This window comes from Hypanus sabinus, chromosome 6 (genome assembly GCF_030144855.1).
Source record: "Hypanus sabinus isolate sHypSab1 chromosome 6, sHypSab1.hap1, whole genome shotgun sequence".
In the NCBI taxonomy this organism is placed as follows: Eukaryota; Metazoa; Chordata; class Chondrichthyes; order Myliobatiformes; family Dasyatidae; genus Hypanus; species Hypanus sabinus.
The window spans coordinates 166,551,919-166,574,055 of NC_082711.1; the positions used below are offsets into that span (position 1 = coordinate 166,551,919).

The 22,137-nt window shown below is 39.5% G+C and overlaps 1 protein-coding gene across 2 annotated transcripts in view; it reads left to right on the plus strand.

Annotated features, from left to right (window-relative positions):
- Positions 1-22,137, plus strand: part of vps53 (VPS53 subunit of GARP complex) — a 274,043-nt gene that overhangs the window by 126,260 nt on the left and 125,646 nt on the right. For both annotated transcript variants that reach the window (XM_059973414.1, XM_059973415.1), the window contains exon 13: positions 18,888-18,982. In XM_059973414.1, coding sequence (XP_059829397.1) covers positions 18,888-18,982 — 95 coding nt within the window. The remainder of the gene's footprint in view (positions 1-18,887; positions 18,983-22,137) is intronic.

Below are 22,137 nucleotides of genomic sequence, written 5' to 3' on the forward strand. Positions count from 1 at the left end.
GAGCTGGTTGAGTGAAATCTGAACCTCTGCTGAATCGATTGCCTTGGGGGAATTAGGTAGTTATTGTTTTGCTTATATAGTTATTGATTTGAGGTATTGTTCTTTGAGAAAAGGCTAATAATGGTTAAAAAAAATAGAAGTGAGCCTTAGAAAAAACTTTGGAAATCAGCAAAGGAAAATCAAGACGTTGATGAAAAAAGGAAAGTAGTGTAAAAACATAGTCTGTGAGAAACATAAACAGACTAAATGCTTCTTTAGGATTACAACCAGGAAACAATTATCTGAAGTTAATGTGAATTGCTTCAAACTGAGACAGGAAAATTGTGGAATAAAGTAATGGTAAAGAAATTAAACAATTATTTTGTATTGCTCTTCACAGAAGACTGAGAAAGTCTTTTAGGATTATTGGAGAACTACATGGCTAGATTGAATGAGAAGTGAAAGGTTAGTAAAAACTAATGTTGTAGAAAAGAATGGGACCCAATGATCTGCATCCTAATATTTTGAAAAACTGACTGTGGAGGTGGTTATTTTTATTTCAGGATCTCTATTGCCTGTTACACTGTTGTCATTTAGGGCAGCAATGAAGGTCCTCCATCTCTGGTGGTGTTCAGGACTTACTTCATCGTTTTAGTTGCTCGGTTTTCACTACTCTCAGTCATGCAAGTCCCAGGTGGAGACTTAGGAATGCCATCGCACTCTGATGTAGAAGGATTCTTCATTGCTGTTCGCAAACAATTTTATTCCATGACAAGTCAGGATTGTTACCCCTGAGCTGAACCCCCGAACCTGGAAGACCGATGGACCACTCCATGGTCTAGACTCTACCCTTTGACCTGTTTGCCACAAGTGACCCAACCAAGAGCCAAAACCCTGATTCCAGTCAACATAACTCTCCGGGTCATTGAGGCATGCAAGCCTTTAAACCCTACGACAAGGTTGTGGACCTCTGGGAGGTTATTTAGAGATACAACAAGGTAATAGACCCTTCAGGCCCAATGAACCCGTGCCAAACAATGTGACTAATTAACCTACTAACCCGTACATCTCTGGAAGCTGGAGCACCCAGAGGCAATCCACGGAGTTATGGGTTGAATGCACAAACTCCATGCAGACACCAGTGTAATCGACCCTGGGATGCTGGCACTGAAATAGTATTACACTAGTAGCTATACTACTGTGCTACCCACAATGTCAATGTCCAAAATTTCATGAATTCTAGAATTATTCCCATGTACTGGAAGGTAGCAAAAGTGACCCCACAGAGAACTGTAGACTAGTAAGTCTGATATCAGTAATCAGGAAAATGCTGAAATCCATTATGGAAAGACGTAGTAACAAAACTGTAGTGATGGGATTCAGCAGAGTCTACATGATTAATGAAAGGAAAGTTTTGTTTGACAAATCATAAACACAAGAAATTCTGCAGATGCTGGAAATCTAAATCAGTTAGGTTTTGTTATGATTGTAACCAGCAGAATAGGTAACGGGAATCCGGTTGAAGTGGTGTATTTGGATTGGCGGAAGGCCTTAAATAAGGTGCTGCCCAAGGGATTATTGAATAGAATTCAAACTATGTGCTATTGAGGGTAAGGTATTGGCGTGGAATGGGAATAGATACAAAACAGAGGTTTGGGACAACCATGTCATCCCAGGAATCAAACAGGTGAACGTGGCCAGTTCGCCATTATTGATAAATCTACCCCTCCTAAGGCAGAGAGCCTTGATTTGGATGCAACAATCCTGAAACAGTTTTACCAACATTGTGCACAATTTAAGCAAGATTTATCTACTCTTGTACTCAAACTCTTTTTCAGTTAACGGCAACATACCACAATTCACACCCTTGTGATGTTCAGAATTATAAGGGGTTATATAATGAAGTAAGTTATAAAATGACACAACGCAGAAAATACAGGAACTAACCAGCAGGTCAGGTCTGGAAGACAAATAAAGTTCAAGTTTCTGGTTGATTACCTGCTGACTATTTCCAACATTTTCCATTTTTTGTTTCAGATTTCTGGCAACTGCACATTTTTTTGATTTTTGAAATATTTCTGCTGGTTGGTCAGCCAGTAATTGGAGGGCATATGATTAATAACAGAAGAACTAAAGGAAAGGTTAATAATCTTTTTTTATATATCGGAGAGTTAATATGAGTGAAAATTTCTACCAGTAAAAAAGATGGAAGGTGAATGCCTGTTGCTTTCAAAAAATAATTGGATAAATTTGAAAGAAAAAACAGGGAAAAATCACGGAATACATTCAAGAGAGTAGTTTTTAAAATGTAGAACAAATGGTCTTTTACTATGCTGCCAAGTTTAATGTTCTGTAAAGTTATGTTAGGGTCAGTTTATATAGTTTTCATGGCCACTATGAAGATGGAAATTAAAAATGCTAATATATGATCCCCTCTTTAAATTATAAGATAAAATCAAAGGCATCAATGGGATGTAAACTGGGGAAAGATTTCTTCTAGTTGCTGTTAGTGAAGTAAATAAAAATATTTACTGAATGCATTTTTAATAAAAGCCCACTTTCCTACTTTGGCAGTAATACCAATCACGATATTTTCCTATTATTTGTATATTACTGTTGGCCAAAGTGATCTGAGAAAATTACCCAGCCCTTACCCCCAAGACACTGTTCTGTGTAATATTGAGCAGGAAATTTAGAAAGTTGAAGTTGATGCTTTGAGTTGTTCTTTTGTTCAATAATGTTTATGAAGCTGTACAGTACTTTTATTAAGTCAAAACCAGACTTAATTTTAACTACTTTCCAAACTTTCTGCAGTCCAGCTCTCACACAAGTGGTGGCATCTGTTTTTTTGCAAGTGGGTGCATAGTTTTTGGCTATGGATTTGTGCCAGGCACCGGTCCAAGTGCATTTAGATTGAAGACCAGATAGTTTGCCGGAGGCTTCCTTCATATACTCACATGCAGGCACGTACAAACCAAGACTGCAATTTTTATTGGATCAATTATTTTGCCTTCAGGACTGTTGTTATTTTTATTTAGTTAGAAACAGATGCTTTTAGTTTGACTATTTCTAACCACTGCCAATTTTAAAAGAACACCTGTTTTTTTTCTTATTAAAGAAATGCTCTTCCTTGAATTAACCCCATCTTCCTACAGCAAGGCCAGAAATGGTCATGCCACAATTCCCTAATGTCACAACAGGTGGCTTCAGCATTTGCAGATGTCCTTATTTCAGTACACAGATTCTATTTTCTAACATTTTAAAATCAACTTTGTTACAGCTGTTTGGAGTAAGACACTTGGGATATATTTCTGACTTCATGTTGACAGTAATATAAATGAACAAAATATGTCGAGTCTCAGTCAAACAGGTAACTGCTTTGATCCTCAAATTGGTCGTTATTGATGCTTACTTATGCAAATTGAAGTTTGGATGTTTATACTTCTCATTCTGTTCTAACAATCTTTGTTCCCTTGTTCTCTTGATGTAGTTTTTATTGATTCAGAATTCCAATACTTTCCAGCAACTGAATGAGTGAGAGCCTCCATCGGTCAGAGTTAACCATGGTTATTGTGCCCTGGCTGTCTAGATACACAGACCTGGGCAGTACGATATGGAGAGCAAGCTGCTGACCATGTAGCAAGCTCCCCCTCTCCATGCACCTGATGAACCTAAAGGAACGGCAGAGACCAATACAGTTTAAGACCAGTAGCATTGCAGAAGTTGCTAGTCAACATTGAACGCAATGTAGGACTGCCTTTAGAGACTCCAGCCTTGGATTTTTTCCTTGGAGTAAAGCCACAAGGCAGCGGAGGCTTGAGATCAGTTTTTCTTCTCCTAGATGAGCTGCCAACCTTGGCTGACGAGCCTCATCTGCCTGGAGTGACCGATTTTCCAACAACTATCTCCTTCTTGTACCACACCAGTATTGTTGCTTTGACTATTTAGTCATAGGGATGACTCTGTTTCAAACCCGACCTCCGTCATGCTGGTCTATGCCCATTATAGGCTGCTGGATAGTGATATACAGGAATTGAAGCCAGTGATGGTTATCTGATTATCGCTGTGTGAATTTGTAATTTAACTATAATTTTCTGTCTGTGTTATTCAGGGTTTTATCAGATGACACACAGGAATGCAATCTATATTTTCTTTCATTTTTTTCAAGAATATTGTTCATGGAAAATCACAATACACAAGTCAATACTGACCCAATATATTGACTGGAAAACAGAAATGCAATGTAACAGTTTTGGGTTCATATTCTTAAATTAGGATGACAGAACACAGTTCATTCCCAGTATAATGGTGGTTAATTAGTGTTGCATTTTCTCTTAAAGCACAGGTTCTCAACAAGGGGTCCACAGACCCCTTTGTTAATGGTAGGGTCCATGGTATAGAAATGTTTGGGATCCCCGTCTTAAAGGAACAGTGCTTATGAATCTGAAGGCATTTGTGTTTATCTTTCAAAATTGAAGTTAGAATGAGAAAATGCTCAGTACCTCTATTTCTACTGAAAGTTAGTAGTTTAGAACATGTGAAGTTGTATCTGCAGCTTGTCTTTTTTTTTAAAGAATACATTTCATGATGCTCCGAGCACATCATCAGTGATGTAAACTGAGGTCATTGGGTGTTCTGGGTCTTTCCACACCAGGCACCCTCATCCAGGCGACAAAGCCATGACTGATCAAACCATGACTTGTGTTCAGGTAGCAGATCCCCATAGACTTGCTCTCTTCATCGAGGGCCACCCCGAGGCTTTCTCTGCTGCCTTGATAATGTTGTCGATGGCTCTCTGCCTCCTTGAAAGAGCGATGCCCAATATGCTGGAGGCTCTGTGAAGAGACTGTCCAGTGAAGATCCGGCAATCAGCTTCAATGGACATGCACTTAGCCTTCCATCACTACCTCCGACAGTCGCTACCAGTTCCTTATATCTGGCAAACTTCCTGTTGTGGGCCTCTTCCAGACGCTCCTCACACGGCACTGTCAGCTCCAATAGATTGGAAAAGGTATCAGAGAATCTTGGATATTTTTCCACCACGAGGTGCTTTTAAATTGTGTACTTTTGTAATGCACGGTGACTGATGGGAATTGCTGAAGATACTGAGCCTGTGTCATTTTCCTGATACTAATAAAGAATCTCAGTAAATTTTGTCCATTTGTGGGAGAGTCCAAGTCATCCAAATAAAATAAAAAACAAGTGCTTTTAACTGTGTAATTTTGTCTTAAAGCTTTCTGGAATATTAGTTATTTAAATTATTGAGGAAAAATTATTTTGAATTTTTCCGAATGATTTTGGTTGCTTGAGGTTTGGATTGATGGTTTTTCACATGACTGCATAGTGAATTGTGATTATTATTTTCAAAACACCAACCAATGCAAAGCTCTTGGGCTAGAATGTGACTCATGAAAATCCAATGCACAATCAGGAATGATGCACATTCAGACTACCTTAATATGCTGTTGATAATTTTGTATATCCCCATAGTAAAGCAAGCAGAAGGCAGATTATATGCTGTTTTACAAAGCGTACAATTCTGAAAAATACTGAATCTGTATAATGATATCACCTTAAAACGAATGAAACTGTTCAATCCTTGTGACAACACAGTTTGCAAGAGGATCACTTCCAACAGGTGGATATGAAGCTGAAAAACTATGCATGTTGTTGGTAGATAGGATTATCATGAATAGTCTGGTGCAGAAGGAAATATGGTAGAAATGTATTTTGCACTGACTTAGTACACCAAATCCACACGTTTGTATACTGTGTGTTCTATATTCAGTTGTGCAAATGGGAGCCCAGTTTAATTGAGGAATGAGTCTTTAAAGTCTGACAATTTGATAATTTGCTGTCCTGTCAATCCTACTAAACAGTCAGATTATTGGCTTTTGTGCCAGTAATCATTTCACTAGCATAATTCTGGGTTTTAAAGTATTTCAGTTCCTTGCACGGGATTTAATGCTTTAATTCAACAATGAGTCATTCACTACGAGGAAAAGCAAGCCACCATGCATGTCCGTTCTTGTCTTGTCTACTGCAATCGTTTGAATCAGGGAATACCAAGAAGAAACTTTATTTTAAAAGTGTGCATTTATGTGTCTTGAAATTTTCCATTGATTGCCCATGTACAAAGCTGGAGAAGGAGGTTTAAACTTGGCAGATGAATTGTTTGGGTGAATGTTTTTCTTATTTCCCTTTTTCCTGAGCTCCTGACTTGTATTGGACCTGCTCCCGGGTAACCATGCATGTACAAGCTTCTCTTCTGATTCACAAGACCAGGTTGATGTTGGCAGAGTAAGGATAAGGTGAACGTCTGAGAGATCATCAAAATTCCCAACCTGATCCAGTGTCCACATCAGCAAGCTCTGCAACATGGATTAAAATTGTGAATGGCAATACTAGTTGCTCTTTTGATTTTTTTAAAATTACAGTTTCAACGCTTGGGGCATTCTGGGCTTGCCGATCACAACTTTGTGGACAATCAGTAGAGATCTGCAAACCTCTGTGAAAATTAAATTGGATGATCTTTTTGATAAACTAAACCATTATCATGTTTAGAGCTACCATTGATCTAGTTACCCCTCAAAAACATCGTGTATTTGACCAGAAACACAATTTGGTTTTAGGAAGGGGAAGTCAGCAGAACATGTACCTGTCCTAACTGGGGGGTCATCGTGGAAAAACTAAGCAGCTTTAAGTTCCTGGCTGTCAACATATTTGAGGATCTGTCCTGAACCCAACACATTGATGTACTCGTGAAGAAGGCACACCAGCATTTCTACTTCATTCGGAGTTTGAGGAGGTTTGTTTTGTCACCAAAGACTCTAGTGAATTTCTACAGCAGAGAGAATAAATCTCAAGGTGTATATTGTAATATATTTAAGACATATATGTACTTTGAGAATAAATTTTACATTAAATTTTGGCAAATCTCAACCAATGTCTATAGTCACCTTGGATGTAGGCTATTTTGTCCTGGTGACTAGTTTGCCTTGAGTGCCTTGGTTTTTCCCATACCTTGTCTCATTGTGATAGGGACCATAACAAGTTCAAAGTTCAGAGTATTTTAAAAGTAAATTTATTATCAAAGTACATATATGTCACCATATACTGCCCTGAGATTTGTTTTCTTGCAGGCATTCGCAATGGAACAAAGAAATACAGTAGAATCAATGAAAGCTGCATTTAAAACTGACAAATAACCAATGTGCAAAAGAAGACAAACCATATAAATACAAAAAAAAGAGATAAATAATAAATAAATAAATAAATGATACCGAGAACATGAGATGTAGAGTTCTTGAAAGTGATTGTGGAACCATTTCACGGTTGAAGTTATCCACGTTGCTGCAGGGGCCTATTTATTGAAAGGTCATAACTGTTCCTGAACATGGTGGTGTGGAACCTCAAGCTCCTGTACCTCCTTTCTGAAGGCAGTATCAAGAAGAGAGCATGGCCTGGATGGTGTCAGCGGGGGGGGTTCTTGATGATCTTCCATGTATTTTGAAACTAGCCTATATACCAACCATGTATTATTCTCTATCAGTTATTAAAGAAAGCACTTTTGGGTACGTAAGTAGGGTCAGTGATAAACTTGCACTGTTATGAAACTTGCAGTGATGTCATGTTGCACTGCCCAAGATGCCACTTGCGCCTCATGAAAATCAAATTAATTTTCTTGTGCATGATAGTGCCTTGGTGACTTACCTAATACTGTGATGAGTAGAGTTCTGAGGTGGTTATATGAGCTGATCTGGTGGCAGGGAAGTTGAGAAATCAGTGCAATGTTGAACTTTATGGAGACGTTAGTCCAGGTGTGAGAGGGTTTGCCTGCAGATGATCACTTTTCTCAATGGTGACAAATCTGAGCCTGCAAATACATTGTTCATTAGGGAGGTTTTAGGATGAGGTGACTGGCTGTTCATTGTGGGCAGTTCTTTGCCTCCTGCCGCAAGGTTGCTGACTGTCTCAGCGTAGTCAGACACGTTTATCATGACGTCTTCGGTAATGGAGTGATCCCGATGGTGTCACTCCTCACACATTCACTGCATAATAATCTCTGCAGTTAACTGCTGGTGAAGAAAACACTCGCTGTCAGCAGCATCCAAATCTGTAGTACTGCAGAAATAGTTTGAGCTACCTGCATCAGTTCTCTAGTTGTCTAGTCAAGCTTCTCAGTCTCAATATAGTCTATCAAATTCCTTTAAAAAGCACAAACTGCTGTAATGTTCAGTTTGTAATGTTGTAGTTTTGATTTTCAGAGCTGAGATTTCTATTAGTGTGGTCATTGTGTGTCTTGGGGCTTCATTAGGTGTTCATCTGATGCCAGGAAAGGGTCAGATGTTTGAGGATAACCTCGACTGGAAGTGCTTGGTCCAATTTCTCAATTAATGTAATTTCATTAGGAGATGATTGCTTGCTGAATTTCAATAATTATTAGTGTCATTTAATCTGGGCAAAATTGAAATCGGTTTACTTTTGCGTTTATTTTTTTCCCTCCTGGCATTAAGCTATCCAATTATTAGGCACTGTTTACCTTTATTTTTTGATTCATACTATTTTTAAGGCTTTCCGTTACATTTGATTTTTCTAGTAGAAGCATTAGTGATGGATTGAATATGGAATATCCTAATGTGGGTGAAGTATGGTACTTGGCAACATATATAGATGCTGAAACAGCATATATATGTTTTTAGAGAAGGTGTGGGCACTGGTGGAGAATCTGGTGTTGGAGAGTCATGGTTCACATTTCTGACTGGGCTAAGTTTCAGAGCAGGGCTGAGGAAAATCGAGGCAATTTAGGAAGACCTTTGTAGCAAAACAGATGCCTCATCCAAATTTATACTGAATCTATTTTCCTCTCCAAAATGAAGTGAGTTATTAAAAGGCATACCTGTTTATTTTCAAACATATCCTCGCATCTTGAATCTTAATTTTGTTAAAGCCATACATGTGGATTTCACTATCAGTTTTTTTTTGCTTTCTCACCTGTTAAGTTTACTGGAAAGAGCTATAACTGCAGTAATTTTAACAGCATTCATGTAAACAACCTGCGATATAGTCCTCTCTGAAAATATTTTGGACATTTTACGTTGTCCAGGACATGCAGCTGTGCCAAGGCATGCGGTATTTAGTGTAAGTGATTCCTTTTGAAGTCATTCTGACTTTCTTACCTCATCAGTCAAAGTTAAATAGCCACAACTGGCTGCGTGACTTCAATAGCAAGCTTGAAGAGTCACGTTACAACCATTGCAGCATAATTGAAGAGGTGCATAATTAAATGACCTGGGAGAGTAATCCTGGTCCTTTATGCATAGCCTTCATTAGCATCTTGCCTTCAGCTGCCTAGGCCCTAGGCTGGAGTTCCCTTCCTATTCCTCTCTGTGCCCCTAACCTCCTTTAATACCATCCTTAAAACAAAGTTTTAGTCACCTTCCTTCATTTCAGCACGTCATCTAAAACTTTGACAATCTTCTATAGATGCACAGTGTGGAGAGAATCCTGACTGGTTGCATCACAGTCTCGTATGGAAACACCAATACCCAGGGACAGAAAATCTTACGGTCTAGTGCATCACAGGCAACTCCCTGCTCACCATTGAGCACATCTACAAATAGCACTGCCACAAGAAAGCAGCATCCAGGCCATGCTTTTTTCCCCACTGCTGCCATCGGGAAGGAGGTGCAGTCAAGTCAAGTCAACTTTATTGTCATTTCGACCATAAACTGCTGGTACAGTACACAGTAAAAATGAATCAACGTTCCTCCAGGACCCTGGTGCTACATGAAACAACACAAAACTACACTAGAATATGTGAGACGGCACAAGGCTACACAAGACTACGCAAAACAACATAAAAACTGCATTAGACTATAGACCTGCACAGGACTGCATAAAGTGCACAAAACCGTGCAGGGCAGTACAATAATTAATAAACAAGACAATAGGCACAGTAGAGGACAAATTGCAATAAAATAATAAATGATGTAGATGTCAGTCTAGACTCTGAGTATTGAGGAGTCTGATGGCTTGGGGAAAGAAACTGTTACACATTCTGGTCATCAGAGCCCGAATGCTTCAGTACCTTTTCCCAGATGGCAGGAGGGAGATGAGTTTGTATGAGGAGTGCGTGCAGTCCTTCACAGTACTGTTAGTTTTGCGGGTGCAGCGTGTGGTGTAAATGTCCATAATGGCAGGAAGAGAGACCCCAATGATCTTCTCAGCTGACCTCACTATCCGCTGCAGGGTGTTGTGATCTGAAATGGTGCAATTCCCAAACCAGGCAGTGATGCTGCTGCTCAGGATGCTCTTGATACATCCTCTGTAGAATGTGGTGAGGATGAGGGGGGTGGGAGATGGACTTCCCTCAGCCTTCGCAGAAAGTAGAGAAGCTGCTGGCCTTTCTTTGCTATGGAGCTGGTGTTGAGGGACCAGGTGAGATTCTCCGCCAGGTGAACACTAAAAAATCTGGTGCTTTTAACAATCTCAACAGAGGAGCCGTCAACGTTCAGCGGAGAGTGGTCGCTCCATGCCCTCCTGAAGTCAACAACCAACTCTTTTGTTCGGATTCAGAGACAGGTTGTTGGCTCTGCACCAGTCCGTTAGCTTACAGAGAGGAGGTGCAGCGGCTGACTCGTCGTTCTTGCTGTTGAGACCCACCATGGTTGTGTCATCGGCAAACTTGATGTGATTTGAACTGTGTATTGCTGCACAGTCGTGGGTCAGCAGAGTGAACAGCAGTGGACTGAGCACACGGCCCTGGGGGGCCCCCGTGCTCAGTGTGATGGTATTGGAGATGCTGCTCCTGATCTAGACTGACTGAGCTCTACCAGTCAGGAAGTCTAGGATCCAGTTGCAGAGGGAGGTGTTCACACCCAGCGGTCTCAGCTTTCCAATCAGGTGCTGAGGAAAGATTGTGTTGAATGCTGAACTGCAGTCTATGAACAGCATTCAAACGTATGTGTCTTTTTTGTCCATGTGGGTGAGGGCCAGGTGGAGGGTGGTGGCGATGGCGTCGTCTGTTGAGCGTCTGCAGGAGCCTTAGAATCCACACCACCAAGTTCAGGAACATTATTCACCTTCAACCTTCAGGCTCTTGAACCAGGGCTGAATTCTGAACTGATTCCACAACCTATGGACTCGCTTTCAAGGACTCGACACTCATGTTGTCAGTATTAATTAAATAATTCATTCATTCATTGTTTGTTTATCTTTATTTATTTACCAGTCTGTCTGTTTATTTGTACAATTTGTCTTCTTTTGCACATCAGTTGTTTTGCAGTTTTTGTGTGTAGTTTTTCATTGATTCTGTTGTATTTCTTTGTTCTGTGTGTAAAAAAAAATGAATCTCAAGGTAGTATATGCAATACACTCAAAATACTGGAGAAACTCAGCAGGCCAGGCAGCATCTATGAAAAAGAGTAAACAGTCGATGTTTTGGACTGAGACCTTTCATCAGGACTGGGGAACAAAGATGAGAAGTCAGGGTAGGAAGGTGGGGGAGTGGGGGAGGAAATGCAAGGTAATGGATGAGAGGTGAAACCAGGAGAGGGGGAGGAGTGAAAGTCAATTGGTGAAAGAGACGAAGGGCTGGAAAAGAGGGGAATCTGATAGGAGAGGACTAAAGGCCATGGAAGGGGAAAGGGGAGGAGCACCAGAGGGAGGTGATGGGCAGGTTAGAGGTAAGATGGGAGGGGGAAATGGGAAGGGGGGCATGGTGAATGAGAGGGAGGGGGCATTACCGGAAGTTTGAGAAATTGCTCAAAGTAGTATATGGTGACTTACAACATACTTTGATAATAAATTTACATTAAACTTTGATTTGCTTGCATTATAGTGTCTGTTATACCTCTCTGGGTCGTCTTCATCTTTTATAAGTTCAAACAGAGTTTATTGTCATATTCACAAGTGCATGTGTGCACAGGTACAGTGAAAAACTTAACATATCAGAGGCATATAGCAACAGGTATACAACATTCAGTAGATTAAGCATAAATTATTCAAGCGAGAACACAATTAGAACTAAACAATTGTAGTGTAAAGTGGTCATAGAATTGCACCACTGAGGTGGCAAATTGGGCTGTGCAAGTTGGTTCAAGGACCAAATGGTTGAAGGGAAGTAATGGTTCTTGAAGCTGGTGGTGTGTGACATTCGGCTATTCAAGCTGGTGTACTTCTATCTGGTGTAGGTTTCTTATTGCTGCATATTTCAAGATACAGTGAAAAAGCTTATCTTACAGTATGCAAGATGAACTTAGAGTTTATACCGATCAAATCATCACACAGTAGATTGAGGTAGACTAAGATAAACAATAACAAAGCAGAATAAAGTGTAAATGCTACTGGAAAATGTGCAGTGCGGGTAAGTGATAAAGTGCGAAGTCGTAACACGGTAGATTGTGAGGCCAAGAGTCCATCTTATTGTACAAGAAGATGTTTTCAGGCTTTTGTATCGTTTGCTCAATGGCTTTGTGGCCACATTTATGGACAGTACAAAAATAGGTGGAGGGGTAAGCAGAGCTGAGGAAGCAGAGGGGCTGCGGGAGGAGTTAGATAGATTAGGAGAATAGGCAAGGAAGTGACAGATCGAATAAAGTGTCCGGATGTGTATGGTCACGCTCTTTGGTACAAGGAATAAAAGCATTGAGTATTTTTTAAAAGGGGAGAAAATTGAAAATTCTAAGGTGCAAAGGGATTTGGAGGTCTGCTTGCAGGATTCTCTAAAGGTTAATTTGCAGGTTGAATCAATGGTGAGGAAGGCGAATGCAATGTTAACATTCATTTCAAAAGAACTAGAATATGGAAGCAAGGATGTAATGCTGAGATTGTATGAGGCACTGGTGTGGCCTCACTTGGCGTTATGGCACTGAGGCTATGAAGATAGACCTGGCTGCTGAGCTCTGTGCCAGCTAATATGATGAACTGGCAAGTGGGCTTTGGACCTACTCCGGGCTGCTCCAGGGTTTAGATCTGAGGACTCCTTTTTGGTTTGGAATGCTGTTGTACACTTCAATTGTATGCATGACTTACATTTTTTTTTCTCTTTCTCTTACGCATCGAGCATTGGTCTTTTATTTTTATTTTTATTCTTTTTTTTTCTTTAATTGGATTCTTTTGGGTTTCTTGCTTTGTGGCTACCCGTGAGCAAGCCAACCTCAAGGTTGTATAATTTATACATTCTTTGATAATAAATATGCTTGAATCTTGAATTATTGTGAACAGTTTTGGGCCCCTTCTTTAAGAAAGGATGTGCTGACATTGGAGAAGGTTCATAGGAGGTTCATGAGAATGATTCCAGGAATGAAAAGGTTATCATATGAGGAGCAAATGATAGCTCTGGGCCTGTACACACTGGAATTTAGAAGAATGAGGGGATCCCAGTGAAACCTACCGAATGTTGAAAGGCCTAAATAGAGTGGATGTGAAGAGGATGTTTCCTTTAGTGGAGGAGTCTAGGACCAGTGGGCACAACCTCAGAATAGATGGATGTCAATTTAGAACAGAGATGAATTTAGAATCCATCCCACAACGTGAGGGAGTAAACATCTTTGTGTTATCTTTGAGGAGGAATTTCTTTAGCCAGAATGTGGTGAGTTTGTGAAATTCACTGCCACAGTTGGCGTGGAGGCCAGGTCGTTGGGTGCATTTAAGACAGTGTTTGATAGGTTCTTGATTAGTCGAGGCATGAAAGGTTATGGGATTGAGGGAAAATGAATCAGCCATGATGAAATAGCAGGGCTTACTCAGTGGGCTGAAAGGAACAGAATTAGACCAATGTCTTATGGTCATATAGAAGAGGGGAGAAAGGAGAATGTCAGGGGTGATTGGGATTTCTGACTATGCTGGCTGCTTTACTGAGGCAGTGAGAAATACAAACAGAGCCCATAGAGAGGAGACTGGCTCCTGTGCTAGGCCGAGCTGTGTCTACAACTCTGTGGTTTCTTGCAGTCATGTGCAGAGCAGCTGCCCTACCAAGCTGTTATGTATCTAGACAGAATGCTTTTGGAGCTGAAATTCTTTATCCTTATGAGGAAGTAGAAGCATTGGTGAGTTTCCTTATAGCTGACATCAGCTGGGTTGAACGTGGACAGGTCATTGCTGATTGCCTCCATAATGACAGGTCCACTTTAGGACAAGCAAGCTCAGATGCAATGTGTGAGGTTCTAGAAATTTTGATGAGCTACACTGATAGCTTCATAACGTACAATCTCAAGTTCAGGTTAGAGATTGGAAGTTGCTTTTTTATGTTCTCTGGAATATTATTAATAATCTGTTGCCTCTCCCTCTGTACATGACAGGTCCAGCTCCAAGAAACTGGCAATGAATCTATATGAGAATAGTAGAAACTTTGTGTTCATAGACTCTGCCCTAAAGTTATTCTGTATACCCTGAATGGATATTTACACAGTTTCATAAGCACACTGTGAAAATTTACCAGAAGCTATAAAGGCAGTTGATGGTTGGGATTCTTTAACAGTGTTGTTTCCAATATGCCTTCCACCCAAGAATTGTTGACTTTGGTAAATAACCCAGCAAATATAAAACTTTGAAACCTCTCGCTTTCAAGTCCCTTTCTTGCATCCCTGAATGTAGTACTTGTGGGAATTTCAGATACCCCAATGCTCCTTGTTTTTATCAGAATCTCAATGGCTTTATTATCCATCCAGTTTTCACTAAACTGTTCTGCACATTTTGTCCATTTGGTACAATATGGTAATAGCTTCTGTAACTCCATAATTTTCATATTCTATGTGGAAATTAATAATATAGCTATTGTTGAAATTATTTAATAGTGTATATAATATTGTGATATGGTAATTTGAAGTGAGCATGCCAAAAGAAGAAAGTTGCAGGGCATAAATGCATTATTAAAGGTACATTATCTGTAGCTATTCCAATACCTAACACATAATTTTAAAAGGACCAAATACATTGTTATTCTATAAAGATATGTAAATGAGCATGTGAAGAGCCATAGAATAGAAAAGCAATCTCTAGGCAGTGGAAAGGGTTACCTGTCTGTAAGAAAGAATGGGTTCCTGCTCCCTTTTCCTGTAACCTAATCTGTCAGGTTTGCATATTCCAGGACCGTCCCTGGTTTCTGTTAAGTGCTTACTGATGATACTTTTCTCTTGCCTCTCTCCATTTGCCCTTCACCTCCACCTATGTGTTTACTGTGTAGAGCTGTCTACATACCAGGAAGTTCGCTAGTGTTAGCAGCACAGACCAAAAATCTCCAGAGATATTGACTTCAATAAGAGGCCCTCCAGTTGCCAGGGTTGACCATGGATGCCGCATCCCAGCTGTCAACGTGAAACGCAAGGTGGTACACAAGCCAGGGCAGTACAAGCCGTTGACAATGTAGCAGGTTACCCCTCTCCGTACAGCAAAGGACTGGCAGAGACCGATACAGTTGTGTCACAGAAGTTGCCGGTCAGCATTGAACTCAGCGTAGGATTGCCTGAGGGACTCCAGCCCTGGAATTTCCCTCAGCGTTTATTTCCAAAGCCCTCCCCATGAGTGGGTATAACTGCAGTGCAGCAGAGGCTTGATATCAGAGTTTTCCTCCTCCTAGATAAACTGCCAACCACGGCTGACAGGCCCCATCTCTGAGAAGCGACTGGTTTTAAGGTGCAAGTAATCTGCCTTTGCCCCTTCTCCTGTTAATAGAAATGGTTCTGTCGGGCTTAGTAGCTAAGCCACACGTGAAGGCCAGAACTGGACTTGCTTGTCAGAAGCTATTTGAGACCCATGCCGTTGTGAGTATTTAATAGGTAGTGGGAACTTATCCCCATTACCACCCCAGGCTTATAACAACCTTGAGGAGCCACTGATTTCAGTATATGCCAAAGAAAAAATATTAAGAAAATCCCATGTAGTCCATTTGTGGTATTAGAAATTGCTTCCCAACCATTCCCACCTGGTGTCTTTTAGGTACCATGATACTCTTCTTTTGTTTAAAACCTCACAGAATTACAAAATGTTTCTTTGCATTCTCATCTGTACAGCCTTCACTAAAATATTCTGCATCAGGTAAAGGGGCCTGAAAATAATTCTGTTGCCAAGCTTGCAAATTGAATTATGGAGAGGGTTCTCGTTTCAATCAAAATAGGATCGCATTACTTTCTCTATGAATGAAGATGTAGGGGTGCTTAATATCATGCCAAATGAAACATTTCATTCAAAGCAGACTTTTCATGACTATTGAAAGATAGTGCGGAAATAGCAGCAAAAGTTAATTTGTACATATCTAAGGAACATTGGTTGTCTTGTCCATTTCCCTAAATTCTTTCTTCACTCAGCAAGAAACGCCTAAATATTATCTGTCACAATAGCAATAGAAAATTAATTGCTTAACCTTTGTGGGGTCTAATATTACCAGTTTAGTGAGAGTAAGCAAGTAATTGATGAATGCTGAATGTAGCAAGTGTCAATGGAATGTGAAATTTGGAAAGTCTCAAAGTGGAATGAGACTCCTCCACTCATTCCCATATCCCTTAATCTTCCTTTGCTTTCATTCATTATCCGATGTAATTATGACTTTTGACACTGCTTTTGCTTCAGCCACTATCCCATTCATCTCAACATGTAAAAATAAAAGTGTATCTTGTCTTCTGTTTGGAGTATTTTACTATTTTGTTCCATTGCCCTGAGATCTTAGATTCTCTGTTCTTCTATCCAACTCACTGACCTTTCATAATTTAAACCGCCAATAGTGTGCATTCTTCTAATGAAGCTTTTCAAGTCTTTACTCTTAATAGTTCATTGCACCAGTCATCTTTCTTGCATAATTTCTAAAGCCTTAATATTGATTCAAATATCATTATAATTTCAATAATAGCTTTAAATACCCTTAATTTCTCACTAGCTTTGCTGTTTCATTGTTAGACTTTGGTTTCTGTATTCAGTCACATATGAGCTCAACTGTTATTTTTAATGCTTTCTATTAACCTGGAGTTTTGCTTTAAACGTTCCCTGGAAATATTGATTTAAACTCTTCAGCCTCCAGGCATCCAAGCTCTACTATTCAATAGATATAACTGTGAAGTTATTTTTCCAAAAGATACAGAAGAAGGAGGTGGTCTTGCAGCCTTTGAAACTAATATTCAGTGAGATTAAGGGTGATCTAGGACCATCTCATTTTCCCTAAGTGCCCAATAGTCTATTAGTCCCATTTGAGCATTTATAGTTCTTTGGGATGGAGAATTCCAAAGACTTTCTTGACATTGCTCATCATCCCCTTACTGAGACAGTGCCAACTGGCTCTACGCTTTACAGTCGTAAGGAAACAGTCTCTGCTCATTTCCTTGAGGCCACAATCTAGACATTAATCTTCTTGCTGAAAAAAAGCAGTCCTGGAATTGAACCCTATGGGATATTGTTCCTATTTCTTATTACACTGCTCAAAGATGCATACTCAATGTTTTAGGAACAGCTTCTTCCCCTCTGCCACCAGATTTCTGAACAGACTGTGAACCAACCCATGAACACTACCTCACATTTTTTGCTCTCTATATGCACTACTTATTTAACTTATTTTATATGTATGTGTGTATATATCTTATTGTAATTTATTGTTCATTTTAATGTATTGCATTGTACTGCTGTTGCAAAACAACACATTTCATGACATTTGTCAGTGATAGTAGACATGATACTCATTCTGATTCACTGAAAAGTGGCAATACCTCCTCTTTGTTTTCTTTATTCTCCCCAGCTTTAAGTCTGATATCTGCTCATGAATAATGCTTAAGAGGTGATCTGTTTTCTCAGCTACAGTGGTAGTAGGGGAAGGAAGCTTATTTATGCATTTTAGGGTCAAGAATTCAGGTGGGCGGTGGTGAGAACTATTCTATCATCTTCTGAATTTTGGGTCCTTCATAATCATGCTGAAGTCTAAACACAGGCTGTAGATATTTGCTAATTATCATACCAGAGCATGTCACCAAGGATATGAAGTTAAGGTTTTATAGTTGTAATATATTGATTGAAAGCAGATTCAGAAGAGAATTAGATAAGTATTTCAGGAGAAGAATTCACCTAACTGGGTAGTTCTTCCCAAGAGCTGGCATAGAGTCGGTAGTCTAAATAATCACATTATAAAGTCACTGTGATTGAGTTTAATTCTGACAAGGCCTGGCATTTCCATACCTGAACTAGTTACCAAATATCGTACAACTCTGAGAGTTTTCACCATTGCCCAGCTGAATCCCTGAGTCTCAAATACATAAATAAATTTCCCCTCCTACCACTGTAGCTGAGAACACAAATCACATCTTAATCATTATTGGTGAATAATTTCTTACTAACTGAACCACAGCAATTAGTTTTCATTTCTAAAAATCTCTCTAGTTTTAACTTGTATGTTTCTGATTAAAACCAGCATTTTGATTTTCCACTGTGAAATTTTATCTTAATTTTGCATCGGTCATTTCTTGCCTTTGAGTTGGAAGTTTGTAAACTCAAATCTGGCTACAGACATGAAGCTCTAAGGCTGTGTTGCTGGGGATATTCACTTTCTGGTGAGCTGTCCATAGGTCCGGAACACAGAGCATCATTTCCAAATAGAGCAGGTGAATTATTCCCCGGGAGATGGGAAATATTTATCTCTCATTGAGGCTTGCCAGAGCAGATTGTCTGATTAGTTTCAATGCTGTGTGTATGAGTTTGGTCTGAATAAGGTTCTACCTTACATGCTATTCTACCTTTAAGTAGTGATCATACACAAAGTCTAAATGTTCATGTATGTATCTATCGTAAATGCATGCAAATGAAAATTAACACTAATACTGACAAGTTCTACCTCTATAAATGGCTGCAAGCCAGATCCTTTCCAGTTGATTTTACATTGTGTTGTCATTGGTCTAAAAATTTATTTTTTGTTGTGTGATTTATCTTTTCAGCCAAAGAAGCCCAAAGTCCCAGACAACCCTTTCCATGGCATTATCTCCAAATGCTTTGAGCCACACTTGTATGTTTACATCGAGTCCCAGGATAGGTGAGTTAAAACGTTTTATAAGAATTCAATTATTAATTTTATAAGCAGTACCAATTGTTGAAGGATTCTCTATTCTCTAACTTTGGGTAATTTCTCTCCTTTTCCACTACCCATTTTGATTCCCTTCCCATACTTTTTCTTCACCTGCCCATCACCTCCTTCTGGTTTTCCTCTTCCTTCCCTTTCTTCCATGGTCCACTGTTGTCTCCTATCAGATGCTATCTTCATCAGCCCTTTTCCCATCTATCACCTTCCAGCTTCTCACTTCACCACTCTCCATCCATTCACAATCCCCCCCACTTACATCCTCCTATCACCTGCCAGCTTGTATTCCTTCCCCTCTCTCCACTTCATTATGGCTCCTGCCTCCTTTCTTTTCAGTACACCATGCCCCCATCCTCTTATTCTGGCTTCTTCTTCCTTCCCCTCCAGTCTTGATCAAGGTTCTCTGCCCAAAAGGTCAGCTGTTTATTCCTCTCCATAGATGCTGCCTGACACGTTGAGTTCCTCAAGTTGTGTGTGTGTGTGTGTGTGTGTGTGTGTGTGTGTGTGCGTTGCTCAAGATTTCCGGCATCTGCAGAATCTCTGGTATTTGTAATTGTTGAAGGATGAAGACACTGCTTAAGGTCGCGAGACCCAAGTTCAACAACATTTAGTAAGGTGATCTGTTAAGGGGAGACTGACAAATAAATGAGAGAAGAACTCTGAGAATCACGTAACTTGTTAGATTACTGAAGGGATGGTGCCAGGTGTTTTCTGCAGATTTTCAAGGAATGACCTGTCCTGTCCTTCATTCATATGAGTATGTCAATTCAGTTCAGATATGCTTCAGGAACTGATTACCCAGAATAGGCTCAATATGTGAAATAGCAGCTTGGCTGTAAATTCTCTTCCTTTTTAAGTGTTCTGTGGTACATTTTGGAGGAAAATTAGTTTGTCCTTTGCCAAATGCACCCTTCTTAGTAAACATCCTCTGCCGACAGCTGACACATCTTTGTGCCGCCAAATGTTGGGCCGCGTTTCAACTTGCATTCATGTAAATTAGTCTCGATTAGAAACTGAATCACAGCAATACTTTTTTTTTAAATAAAGGAGAAACTTCAATATATATACTGCATTTCATCTCACCCCCCCCCCCCCCACCTCAGCGATCACAAGGCATTGTACAGCCAATAAAGCACTTTTTGACGTGTCGTCCTTGTAATGTGGGAAAGACAGTGGCCAACTTTTGCATCGATACAGGTGTACATTGTGTGCTTCTTTTTGCATTTCTTTATGTAGATTTTGCTTGGTGACGGTTTTGTGAACATTGAACACAGTATACTACAAACCCTTCAGCCCATAATGTTGTGTCGACCTTCCCCCTCACACAACCCTCAATTTTACTATCATCCATGTGCCTATCAAAGAGCTTCTTAAATGTTCCTAATGAATCTGCCTCTGCCACCAACCTCGGCAAGGCGTATCAGACTCGTACCACCTTTGGAAGGTGAACTACACCATATATAAAGAGTTGCTTTTTCTTATAAATTGTTATAAATCAGGAGAAAGATGTATTTGATGACATTGCAATATTAAAAACTAAATACAAATGCTAGAAATCTGGATAGGAAACAAAAATACAAGGGTCTCGGCCTGAAGCGTTGGCTTTACTCTTTTCCATAGACGCTGCCTGGCCTGCTGAGTTCCTCCAGCATGTTGTGTGTGTTGCTGAAAATAATCAGCTGGTTAGATTAGCATCTGTGGAGAATGACACAAGGACATTGTTTTAAGTTGATGACTTTAATCGGCAGTTCTGAAACATTGAATATTTTCCTCTCCACATACTGTATACTCCTGACCTGCTGTGTATTTTGAATGTTTTCTTTCAGTTCATTGACTTCTAAGCTCCATGCAGGTAAACTCCTTCCCCCCAGGGTGGCTATTTTAATGTATGTTCATTGTACCTACATGTATTGCGGATATTTTTTCTTGATAACTAGTTAATTACATAGCTAAGGATTAGGAGAAGAACTATCTTTTTAACGTAATAAGGATATTGAACTGTTGAAAAACAATTGCTTAAAAATCCAGTGATCTATTATTCTCTTAGAGCAGGGGTTCCCAGTCTGGGGTCCACGGACCCCTCGGTTAATGATAAGGGTCCAAGGCATAAAATCCCATGCCCTAGAGAGAAAATTCAAACTGGACTCAAGCTTTTCATCATCTTTAAAACAATAATTTCACTGATTTTGATAAGCAACCACATTAAATACTGAATATTTTAATTTGTACATTGAGGCTATATTGTGCTATGTTAAACTGGAGAATATTGTTAGATTACTGTTGTGAAGAAGTTCAAATATAATCATTTTGAGATTTTGCCGCATAAAATATGATTAAACCTACAAAAAAGCAGAAGTTATTGTTTAACTACTTTTGCCTGTGGCATTATTCTTATTAAATGCTCAATTATGTTATAATTTATTTTCCCATAAATGTCCTTGAAAGGTGACCTTGTAAATGCTGGCCAGAGAAATCTTAGTAACTTCTTTTTAAAAAGGTTGGTCCAAAATAAATTGTGCCAATCAAACATTTATTACTGTAGTTTAGCAGGTTTGAAAATATGCAGCTCCATTACTAATTGTAAATGCTAACTTAAAGTAAATACAGTGAAATCAGATTGGGCAGAAATGCTTACTATGGGTTTTCCTGGAACTCAGCGCACCTAGAAAAGCTGCAAGCCAACTTTGGCTGGTTTTGATTAACTAGCTGCTGAACAGTTCTTTGTTTACCCTCCCTATAGGTGGGGTTACCCCTATATTAGAAACAAATTATGCTCTCCAGGTAATGGAAGACTTGCTTGTTCAGCTGTGACATTTTTAATTTTCCTTCCTTTTATTTTCATGGCTTCATTTTATTTTTGTCTTTATAATGTTAATTGATTCTTTTTGATTCTTTTAAAATCTGGTGTAAGGTTTGTTTATTGATTTATTTTCCATCAAATATGTTAAATCTAAAATATAATGTGCAATTATGTGTAGTCAGTATTGTCCATATTTTACCATTATCTTTTCTTGAGCTACAGTGGTGATAGGAAATTATCCAAGATTCTTCTACTTATCTAACTTTCACTGCATGCTCCTGTGCTCTGTGACTTACAATGGCAATCAGTC